General features: G+C 45.7%; 1 protein-coding gene across 1 annotated transcript in view; it reads right to left on the reverse strand.

Annotated features, from left to right (window-relative positions):
* LOC135385395 (complement C3-like) overlaps positions 1 to 12270 on the reverse strand; it is a 178998-nt gene that overhangs the window by 127560 nt on the left and 39168 nt on the right. Inside the window, exons 11-14 of the mRNA XM_064614685.1 lie at positions 9049 to 9177; positions 8482 to 8550; positions 2068 to 2265; positions 980 to 1138 (exon numbers count right to left, since the gene is read on the reverse strand). Coding sequence (XP_064470755.1) covers positions 980 to 1138; positions 2068 to 2265; positions 8482 to 8550; positions 9049 to 9177 — 555 coding nt within the window. The remainder of the gene's footprint in view (positions 1 to 979; positions 1139 to 2067; positions 2266 to 8481; positions 8551 to 9048; positions 9178 to 12270) is intronic.

Below are 12270 nucleotides of genomic sequence, written 5' to 3' on the forward strand. Positions count from 1 at the left end.
TTTTGATTGTAATCGTATTGATTAAGAACATCTTCTTTGATTAAATCTGTTATCCCTTCTGATTAATTGAAAACTTGTACTAATGAAAAATATTGTGTTTGATTTGTGATACCTATTCAATGCTATTGTATCAGATTTTTGGTTAAGTTTTTCCCATTCACGCAGAGTCATAACATAATTCCTGACACTAATGATTTTAATAAATATATTTTCACTTGTACTTTTGTGTATGGCTATCCTTTGCATGTAAACAGCCTACTGCACACCTGTTGTAGCTGAAAAAAAAATACGATTCAAGTCGGCTCAGGCTGAAAAATGACGAAAGTCGGCGGCCAGGCTGGGGGGTAAACGCGCACGCAGCCCTCCGGCCACGCGCCGCCCAAAACAGCAGCCCTCCACTCGAGCGCCGCCCACCTGTTGTACCGGAAAAAAATTGTGAAGTCGGCCCAAGTGGAAAAATGACGAAAGAAGTCGACCCAGGCTGAAGGGTAAGCGCGCACGCAGCCCTCAGGTCACGCTCCGCCCACCACAGCAGCCCTCCACCCGAGCGCCGCCCCTGTTAAAGGTCGTGAAGGTTTTTCGGCTGGGTTTTTCTCCTTCACCTGATTGGCATCACAACTGGCGCAATTCCCAGCACAATTGGCTTTAATAAATATATCTAAACTTGACTGGCATTAATAAATATATTTTCACTTGTACTTTTTGTGTATGACCCTTCTTTGCATGTCTCTGCATGTTATAATCGCGCGGACAACCCTCCGCACACGCGCCGTGCAGGGAAAAATACGCGCAGGGCTCAGGGGCAGGGGTGCCGTAGTTTCTCACCCATGCTCCTTCTGACGGCCCTACTACTACTGAGATTGAATGTCCCGTTCGAAGTTTCAATACAGAGGAGATACCAAGAAAGGGCAGTTAACATTTGAACAAGGATTTTGTTTATGTACTAGCCGCAAGTGTTTCTCTGTGGATTAGCACTTACCTTGTCTCGTGTCAGGAGGTCCTTCCTACTAAGCAGATAAACCGCCTTGTCAACACCTAGTAATCCGACAGCCGTGCCGGCCGTTCCCGACACGGCAATTGTTTCTGTCGAGCCTGGCTCTACGGGCCCGCCTTGTACAGCTCTTCTGTGAATGGTGAACTGAAAAGCATAGAGGGTACGTAGAAAATTCGCAATGAGGCAAATGATAGAAGAATGTGGATCCACCTTTTGCATTTTAGTTCTATCCAACACAATCCCCCTTTGTCTGTGGCCATTAAACACGCCGGAAAGTCGATGCACGAAAGCATATGTTTGTTGCAGAATATCAAAAAGAATTGGGAAGGTATTTCATGGCGAATCTATCACACAGTATCTTCTGCACCGTGAGCAGCACATTCCCCAAAGGCAAGCCTTCCGTCGCCGTCAAATGCAGCTTGGCTGCAACACAACGTCCATGGCCACCCTCCTTGGTCCCGTCCCGCGGCCTACCCAGTGGGCCGTCACTACAGCCCTGCTCCGCTTCCTGAAAGACTCGGGCCTTGCTCTGCCCTCTGACTGGGCTTTCTTGTGCCATATCGTGCCTGTGCTGCACAAACTGTTTTTGTTTTTTCCCTTACTTCTTATTTCTGTTTTTGTGTTTATTTTATTTGTTCTTTACTTTTTGGAGTAGTAATCCGGCATTAGCCTTGCTTAATTTTTCTTTATTTCAATTCTATTCCCACATGACACGTCATAGCAGGCTTCATCAACATCATCATCAGCCTTCATCCCCAACTTCTGTGCCTTTTTTCTCATCATGCGTTGCATACGGTTTCTTTATTTTATTTCCCCGCTTTCTGGCGCACACTTTTCTTCCATAGGGTAGATGTGGAATAGTCCCACTTGTTTTAAAAAATTGCGGGAAGGAACAGCTGCGTGACATCATGTACCATGCTTTGAGCCTAAGTGTGGTGTCGCCCTTTCCGTGTCTCTCAAATTCTAGAGAAGTCTGTAGTAATATTAATATTCATCAACTTGCTGCCAATTTTTCAGTTTTATACTCATAGGCGTTCACCAGGCAATTCAAGGGAACCTTTTTCCATACTCACATTAGAGCTGCGAGTGCATGCCGGTTCCGTGTTAACGTAGATGGAGTCGCTCATGAGCTTTCCTTCGCTTGTCGTCGCGTAGGCAACAATCCTAAAGCTTGGAGTCATCTGGTCGGTGACAGTGAAGTGAAGTGCACGTTGAATTATGGCTCCTTCCTGCAGCTTTTTCACTAGATGCACTCGTCCTTTTGAGATCACCTATCCCACATATAAAGAATATGGAATGAAAACAGATTAATTGCTTCAGCTGAAGTTCCGGACTTACACTTTGTAGCTGGTAATTATGAGGCTTGCGGTTTATTGTATTATTCGTGTACTGTGTCACACATCCAATATAATCAACTTAGGGGAAAAGTTTAGATAAAAGACGATATTGAAGCGTATCTATGTAACAAATGTATTAACAACAGCGGGGGACGTGATTCCAATCGCGACATCGGTTGCGAACATATAATAAAAACTAGGTTTTCCAGGCATAGGGGAGAGAGATGTCAGGAACGAAAATGTCAAGTCCAAACGTCAAGTACACCCTTAAAGTTACGGAAAAGCAGCTCACGTGCAGTTTATGTCGGTGGAGTAGTTTTACAGTTTGGTGCTTGTAAGCCCAGCGCAACGAGTCATACATGTGATAGAACACTCATAATTTTTTTTTAATTAGCTAGCATATTGCGGTAAAGCAGAGCCGTTTAATAATGATCATAAATGGGACCAGTCTATAGCTGGTCATCTTGGTTTGGTTATACTTGGTTTGGTGTGCGTTCTGGGCGGACCTCAGCGGGAACTGTGCTGTCACTTGTGTGGGAAGTCTGCCACAAACCCTTAGACACTACAGCCGGTGGTGTATTCAAACCAAACCTTCCGCACGACCTTGGCTACCACCAACGAGTGCACGCTTTTACGTATTCGGCCATGCTACTATCCGCTCAGTGTGACTGCACAGCACGTCTCACATGATGTCACTCACGTCGTCTGGACGAAGTCAATGGCGACCTATGGTCGGGTTTTGGGTTGCAAATCATGCACCGTCACAGTGCTGGGACCCCCCCCCCCCCCCCCAGTTGCACTGTTTTCGTACGCGCTTGGCAGCGCACCAAAAACTACATTAATTTTTTGTTATTAATTACTGGAAGTGTACTCCGGAGCAAGGAAGAGGCGTACATAGCTATAGGACAACAACGTCTCTTCATACGTCTTTTCATTGTCTCGGTGTTATCTCCCATCATGTAGCTAGTTAGTCAGCAGTCTTCAGCTAGTCGACATCTGATATATCCTTCAACGTTATTAAGGACATGATCCCCTAATGCCACATTGGCCTCCACATCTGGAATCGACACCTGACGTGGCGTCACAGTGCATAGTGTCGTGTGTTTGATTATCACGGCGCCTGTTCAGTAAGGAGGATTAGAGAGGATTACAAAGGATTCGAAGAGATTTAGCAAATAGGAACGTGCTTACGATAACATTTCCATAAACAGGCCAGGCCAAGCACCAAATTCCTTTGCAGTGGCTAACATCACGTTGTTGGTCTTGGACTTCAATGTTCTTTCTTTTCTTTTTCGTGGAACGCTTCCGATGTGTTAAAACTGCATAATGTGTGCCTCCTTTTGATGTCCCTGCCCCGCAAGCAGATACCGCTCTCTTGCGCCGCTTGCCCTTTCCACATCTGCGCGCACACCTGTCACTCCATTTTCCACCTCTCTGGAGCGGACAACCGAGGAAAATTTTGGCACACAGACAAGGCGATCACTTGGTACCTTCCCGTTCACAGCTGGCGTTGTAAAACCACTGATATTGACAAATTCAGATCAGAGTTGAGTGTGAAAATAGAGTGTATTTTTAGACAAAATGACAAAAAAACAATATAAAGCTCTCATGTTCTAGTACTCAACACTGAGAAATCGAAATAGCGTATTTTATTTCAATAATAATAATTTTAGGTGCCCAACAACAGCCTAAGGCCGGGAATAATAATCTGTGTGGTGGATTCCTGCCGGTTGGGCATTTCCCACAGCGCAAAACATGTTAACAGTTTATTATGGCTATAGGAACCGTTCACATTTCTTCATATGCTTTCGTCTAGCAACAGTGATATCCCGCAGTGACAGACGCGCTATCCCGCGCGCCTCTACCGGAGGGAGAAGAGGGAGGCACAGAGGCGCCTTCTCAACTTCCGGCAGCAGCACAGGTGGCACGACACGTACTTCGTCTTGTGACACGGTCGTGAGCAGAAAGCACCTCTTAGACGCTCAGAGAGCGGAGGGCCTTTGCCAGCTGGTGTCGCAGTGGATAGATGAGCAAGACTTGGCGGACACCGGAACGACTGACTGACTGCACGACCCCTATCTGCTGGGCGGGGATGATATCCTGTTCAGATACATACCCCAGGCGGATGATGACGACGGCTCCTCCCCGTTCATAGTCGTGGTGCCACGGAAGTTGCGTATGTCTTTCACACGTTACTTTCATGACTCGGCCTTGGCAGGTCACAGCAGCGGCGGGAAAACTTACGAAAAACTGTATCATGTTGCGACATGGCCAGGAATGAGGCAGGATGCAACAAAGTATGTTCGTACTTGTCCCGTATGCCAGAGAACAAAACCTCGAGGTGGTTTACCCCCTGGGCGCTTAGAGCCTGTTCAGAGCAATAGACCCTGGCATATAGTTGCTTGTGATGTGATGGGACCATTTCCCCGTAGTCCTAGAGGTAACCAATATTTGTTTGTGGTTACTGACGATTTCACGAAATGGGTTGAGCTGTTTCCTCTCAGGACACTGACTTCCCAGAGAGTGTAGGAAAAACTACCCGACATCTTTTGCCGGTTCGGGTTTCTCGAACAGCTGATGACAGACAACGCAAGCTACTTTACAAGTAAGGTGTTCTCAGATTCTTGTGCTGTCTTAGTCATTCAGCATAAGAAGACTTCCCGGTGTCACCCCCAGGCTTTTTTGGGATTGCCTGCTGCAGAGAGGCTTTGTCAGTGGCGAATAAACCCCTTGTATGTTGCATTGATCTCGTTGTTGTGCTGCTTGTTCCTTCGTGCGCGGAAAGGACGGGCTAACGCACAGGGATTGTGGGAACTGAAGTATCCACAATGTATATATGTGGTGGTTTGCTGATCCTGATAGTTACGTAGTCAACTATTTTCGTTTTCGAAACGTAACGTGCATGCGATTAGTTTTACCGCCGCATACGTGACGAGCGATGCGAAGTTGGTGGCAACTTCGACACAATGTTGCCCGTGGTTAAAAAAAGAACTCAGTGCAATTTTGACGAAGATTATGACGTAGAACAGAACGCTAGTCTCCTTTCACCAGCGCAATGCTCGTCTGTGACATCCCTTGCTTCCCGGCAAAGGATAACTGACATTCTGTCCCGCATCTACGCCAAGAAAGGTTGATTCAGCACTGGCTTTCCGCATGCCATGAAACACCTCTCGACAAGATGCTGCATTCATCGAATGAGACTTGGTGTGGCTTTTACAGCTCACTGGCGTTACCGCTTGAGATAAGTTGACTCTCCCAGATGCTGTCACTGCGATGCTCTAGAAGATCTAGAACACAATCTTCTTCCTTGCCTATACTACCAACCTTCACACTCTCCAGGTATCTTAATAAGCTGGAGCCTCGTTCACCCCTCTCTCAATATTGCTTGGTCGCCTGCCATATCCAGCCCACAAATGCTCTGCCCTCAAAGCTCTTTTTACCTTTTTGAACACCATAGGACTTCGATCCATATTGTGAAGGGGCGCATTATTTCATTCCCCACACCACCACCAGCAAAGGATAGAGTATCGCGCAGGCGATGAAACTCTCCATTCATCATCTCAAATAAAGTTGTTGTTGTTAAAACTGTGACCTAAGGGTACTAGAACTTTGGCTATCGAGTACATAAATTTTCTGAAATAGCACGTCTACTACTTTACGATACATATACCAGGGGGAGATCCACAGGCACGAACACAGTGTCAGTGCGTTTGTGTCCGTCTCTTCGGCTCATTTGCATCTTCGAAATGTACCAACAGGCGCATATCGGTATGCCTGTAAAATCGTGATGCGTTGATGTGATGTGTAGTATGTAAGGCTCTGCTCTGTGCCGGAGAGCAACATATTTAGTAGGCAAACACAAACGCCATAGGTTTCAGAGCACGATGTGATCGTCATCAAGCGCTGAAACCTGATTGTGAAGTTACCGTTTTAGACATAGTTGTACCTGTCCAGTGTTACCTTCCAAAGGATGGGACCTAAATGTGGCCGCGTGAGCATCGACTGTATATTCTTTGTGTGCTACAAGAATTGCACAACTACCCCCTTTACGCATTTACTGTTGAGTATGAAACAGTATAAAGAAACAGTGCACAAGACAAGGGTTTTCTCAGCTGGAATAGTCGCGCCTGGGTGATCATAATGACGATCGTGATAACTGTGGTGCTGATAATGATTGTGTATCACATTATTAAATGGACGGTCGCATCCATAAACCCATTCATGAAACCGATATCACTATGTTCGAGATCCGGCAGCCGTCTACCTGCAGAAGCTCCAGCGGCGCGACGTCGCTCCCTAAGTGGAGAAGTGAGAAGGCGGCGCGCAGAGGAGGACAGGCGCCGTCCAGACGTCATGTAGCTCTATGAGACGCCCGCATGGCCGCAGCATTCCTTTTACCAAACGCGAGCCATCTTGGCCGGTTACAGAATGACGCTTTCTCGTTTTTCCAGAGAGGGAATTCCGGAATACTCTCAACATCCGGCATCTGCTCTTGTCATGTATTCCGTCGAATAATAGTGAAGCTGCACCAGTATCTTGTGTTGGTTAGTTTCGATACCGTAGTCAGTGATTGAGTGAAAAAATTATATGGCAAAAAAAATTGGCACCACCAACCTGGAAGTTCGCTACTCTATACCACGTCAACAGCTCAGAACACACCGAGAGTGGAGTGAGTCACCACCCCGTGGTCAGTTTGTCTGCGAGGAATGATTCTACACTAGTTTCAACTGGAACGGGCGCAACCGAACTTTAAGCAACTTATTAATGCTGTAGTTCACTATTAACCCTACCCAAGTAAAAGTTATTCGCATTTTTATTCCCATTCATATACTCATTGGTGGCCAGCAAAGCATTGGTGGCCTTGCTGGCCACGCTTATTTCCGCTTTGTACTTTACTCGTTATGCGTCAGTCGCTTGAAGGCTCTTGAAAGCTGAGTGTTCTCGAGGAAAAAGCATAGAGCGGGGTGTTGTACCAAACTACAGGTACCAGTCTTACCGTGGCTATGTCACAGATCAGATACCTAGCCAGAACAATATTTCGGGAGGGTTTCTACTGAACTTGACATGGTGGAGACGATATTTCCATCAGTGTTCGAAACCCCAAAAGCGCTATCAAAGAACAACTGAAATATGGCGGTCGTCCAAAAGGCGAGACTAAACAGCGATTTGGGTCACGCACTTCTTGATTACTGGTAGTGTGGCCTAACCAATTGCGCTACGCTGACATCTACTTTCCGACGACTTATCATAGGGCCTCATTCAACTAACGGGGCACGCATGCCTCTCATCACATTTTCTCCTACATTTCTTCTCTCTCTCTTTCTCTCACAACACATACCTATAACATAAGTATACGAGGCAGCGGCATCTGGTGAACATGATGGAAAATAACGGTTCTGAGGCTGCGCCAAACAAGAGGTGAATGCAATGGAATTCCTTCATGTTCTTGGGAACATTGCGCCTTCCATCACGCACTACCAAAGGTGCAATTTCAGAGGGTTTGGAAGCTCCGCCACCTCCTTTACTACGCCACTTCACATACATTTGTATTACTCTGTACGCAGAACTCAGCCATCTTTTTACAGTCCGCTATTATTTTACTCGTTTAAATTGACCTACACTGATTATTGCTCTATCTATGCTGTCATTGACAGAGGCAGCTGTAAACAACATAACATAATGGATTTTTTTACTGCGTGGATCTTAATTGTATTTACACAGCAAATATTATCACTTGGAACTCAAGCCGATGTCAAGTGAGTAGATTGCCTGCAGAATGTCTGTAGACGCAGCTCTGACGCTGCATTGTTGTGTTGTTGTAGCAAAAAATAAGTGAAAATAAATTAGGCGGACAAGGGGGATCCGGGGGGTGTGATCGCACCCCTCCAAATAGTTAGATTAAACATTAGGATTCTCTTCCCACGCCACGCGCTTCGACAACCCCCCTTTCCCTAGAGTGAGGGTATGAAGTCTGGACATGTCCCTGGCTTGGGCACAAGCAACTCGAGCCCCTATCCTCGCTATTTCAGGATTGCGCTTCTCATGCGCTGGCATCCAATACTTCATATCTCAGAAGTATTCTCACATTTTGGGTACCTCTTCAGAACGAACGTCGAATTGAATTTCCCCTTGTCAAGAAGCTGCACATACCGCATAGTGGATCCGTTGAAATGCTCTCGCAGGGTCCGTGAATACTACAGCTTCGTATACATCACCAGCCTGTAAGCAAGAAATTCGCATTCAAACACACACATACTTGATATGTGCTTCCACTCGAACGGGCTGTCGTGGTAACGAAAGTATGCGAGAAGTAGAAAAACGAATGGCTAAAATTACTTTCCAAGATTTTCAGTGAACGCTATTACACTTCGATGCAAGTACAGGCCATACAGAAATCTAAAGACGTGTTCACACCTCTGAGTAACGATGTAGTAGTACACAGTGTGCGTCAAAACTGACACACTGATCACGTTGTGAAAACACTTGCCTGATATGCTTTTAAAGCAGGCACTTTCAATATTGGTGTTTATTCGTGTCAAAAAAAGAAAGAAAAGGAAGAACACTTGAATTGGCTACCACGTCAGCCCAGCTTCCGCCATACTCTCCTGTGCCCCTCAGTTACAATCTCTGCTGGCTGAGATATACATCTGTGACTGTGGCTCTTGAGCTGTCTTGGTGTACATCAGTGCTCAGGATTTAGGATGTGACGTTACTGACCTTGTACAGCCTCATAGGGTCACTCCTTTCAATGGCAATGAGGGTTGTTGTGTTTTCAGAGTACGGCAGTATGGAAAGCGTGCTTCTCGCCTGTTGATCTCCTTGAAACCTCGCTGCAGATGTAAATACCTAAAAAAAGAACATAAACCGTGAGTTACTGCTATGATGCGTTCACGGCTTCAAAAAAGCGAAAAAGAAAAAGGAGATACAAGGAAGTAAAGGTAGAAGGGGGTGAGAGGTGATCAAGAAAGTGAAACCATTTTGAAAGTGCTACTACGGAGTAGTTGTCATGTATTGAGAATCCCATTCACGTTAGGTCATTGGAATCTAGGTGTCTCTCCCAAAATATAGCTTCGCCATGTGAAACAGAATTGAACTCTCTGCGGGAGAGTCCACTTGGTATACGCACTCTCACACAGTCTAGGGCCAGCCTTCCTAGTGCGTGGACCAGTCAGTTTTGTTTTCTTTTTTTTTAACGAAAATCAGATTGAACGGAAACTAAGAGATCAGATAAGAAACGCGTTTTCTCGGCAAAGCAAAAAAAAGGTTGGCAGCGGAAGGGGCCTCAGCTCTGTATGAGAATGCAAAAAAAGCCCAAAATGCAGAGACATACAAACAAAGAGTAGTAAACTTAATCCTGTTCAGGACTAGCTGGTCTGTTTAAGCTATTTTTAAAAAGTGTCTCAGTTACGCTTACAGGTACATGGGTACAAAAAATATGTAAGTTACAGGTACCGATACTCTGTTTCAAAAAATGCACTGATACAGTTACAGATACCTAAAAAAATATACACATTACTTTTGCAGTTACTTTCTATATTTTACCAGTTCAATAAATTTGCCCAGCTGCTATTACTTTCCCTTCCACACTGTTGCCTATTTCTAAGGGTCTTTCTTTGAATAACAGATTGGACCAGGTAGCACCAACGAGATAGAGAGGGTAATAGACAGACAAACCGGCAGCCATATTTGAAGCCACCCTGGATGGCGCCATGTTGATCTCACCTTACCTTGTTTACAAATGGTGGACGTTAGGGGCTCATGCGGTGAGCGTCTTTGCGCACGTACGCTTCGAAATTGCTTGGCATTTATTGGTTCCGTAGTGCCGCCAACAATTCCCAATACTACTGAAGAGATACAGGTTGGGACAAAAGTTTAGGGAACGCCGGGATGGCGCATTTCTCTATTGCAGCGACACCCTAGCAGCAAACGGGAGCGGACACACATACTGAGAGTTCGACAGCATATAGCCGGTCACCCGTTTCGTATTCGATATCTTCCTCATGGCCAGCAGGTGGCCTGCTAAAATGAAGACGTACGCCAGCGCCGTGTTCCGTAAGCTTTTGCCCCAAACTGTACCATGATAGCCACATAAGCAATCAGTGTCGCTGAACTGCAAAGAGTGCGGGTGCAAACCTGCATTCAACGACTGCGGCGCGATAACGAGATGTACGAATAAGACCACAAGAGGAATCGTTGAAGCTGAAGAGATAGCGGAATTTGGAACGTCGTGTATCAGCACCCCGTCTTTGGCGCCGTCTGATGAGGAACCGGCTATATAGCGAATTCAGCTGATTGTTCCTCTGCAGAAAAAGTTGCGCTACCTTGAGCGTGCATGTCCCATGGCTGCTTCAACCCAACTTGCATTGCGCACTCGCGTTTCATTGGTCCTTCGGTTCACTCTTCGTTTGTTTTTGCCTTGAACGGAGGAGTACGAGAGAGAAAGGAGAGGGTCACCTACTGACATCAAAGCTTGGAGCCTCGCCAAGGCGGTTGCACACACTATTCCCTTTCTATCTCGTTAGGTAGCACTGACAAGCACTGACTGGTAGCACATGACTAGATAATACCTAGTACAGGACTGGCAAGCAGTGCCCATTGGAAAGCAATGATAAGTCGATAGTTCATTGTGAAATGAATTATGAAGTTATCATAGATCTTAATTTGTGTTTACTCGCATTTTTGTGCCTTTTGTTTGCTCGAAGGTGCACAGCCATTTCAAATTTTTCATCATTCATGTGGTATCCGAGTTTCGTATAGACGACCATCTGTTTAAAAACATGTGACGTCTTGAGACCACCGGTTCGAGGTTAGCCGACGTTTTCCCGCTTGTTATCCACCTCATCAAAATATAACCTCCAACCGGTCTGCTCGAGACGCAACACACAAGCCACAAGAGGCGCCAACTAAACAGCCTCTCAACTGCGGCACTGCTTGGAAGCCCAGTGTTGTACTTCAAAAATGCAGACTTGAGTGCTGGGAAGGGCTGTCAGGCACTAACATCTTTCAATATCTGTAAGGCTGTGTACTTAAGAAACTCGTGTTCCTACTCGGGAACCGATGTTCTTGTTGGGCTGAATAAAAAAGCGTGTCACAATATTCAGCCTCAATATCTGCAGTATTGCGCAGGGCGTGCAGCGTATAGCTTATTTTCTCCATTCGTCGCTTCAACAACTGCTATGCAAGACACCAGCCACTCCTGTAACCAATGCGTTTTGAATCGTGGATGTGACATGGCAGCATCAATAAATCTTTCATCTGACATCATTAAGTGAGTGAGACCGCTCATTTATCCCTGTATTGAAGGTTCCCTATACCTTAGGTGCGCAATATACTTCATGCATTCACGTTGCAGTCCCTTGGGTTTGTTTGAAGCATGGTTACGATCGGAAGAAGGTATTCCTAACATATATGGGGCTCCCTTTGCAACAACTTCAGAGCTTGTGCTATTGGTGTCATGACGTGTACATAGTATAATGCAAAATTATAGGTAGTCGTATGAGAATCAAACTATCGATAGTATGCACTATCGGTATAGTCGGCTATTGGAAAAATATCGGGAGGCAGATAGGAATAGAAAAAGAAAATGTCCCACTCCTACAACTTTGCGACTCAGACCCACGCTCACAGCAGCTTTCCCTCCGACATTGACATTAAGCTACTCATGCCGCTCAAACCGACCGCAAGGTAACGTCGTCATACTCTCTGCATCGGATTCACTGTCATTGAAGTCTCATGGGTGCGTACGATTTTGTGATGAACATCTTTTTTCGCTGCTCTGACTGCATCATTCATACATTACTGATAAAGGGGAAAAACTTGTGTCGCACGTGATTCTGTTTTTTTCGTCACTCTGCCAGTGCGAAAACGAAGTAATATGGGAACGAAAGCATCGATTGCGAGAATCAAATCCAACTATCAATAGTAAAGGAAAACAAAACA

This window comes from Ornithodoros turicata, chromosome 2 (genome assembly GCF_037126465.1).
Source record: "Ornithodoros turicata isolate Travis chromosome 2, ASM3712646v1, whole genome shotgun sequence".
Classification (NCBI taxonomy): Eukaryota; Metazoa; Arthropoda; class Arachnida; order Ixodida; family Argasidae; genus Ornithodoros; species Ornithodoros turicata.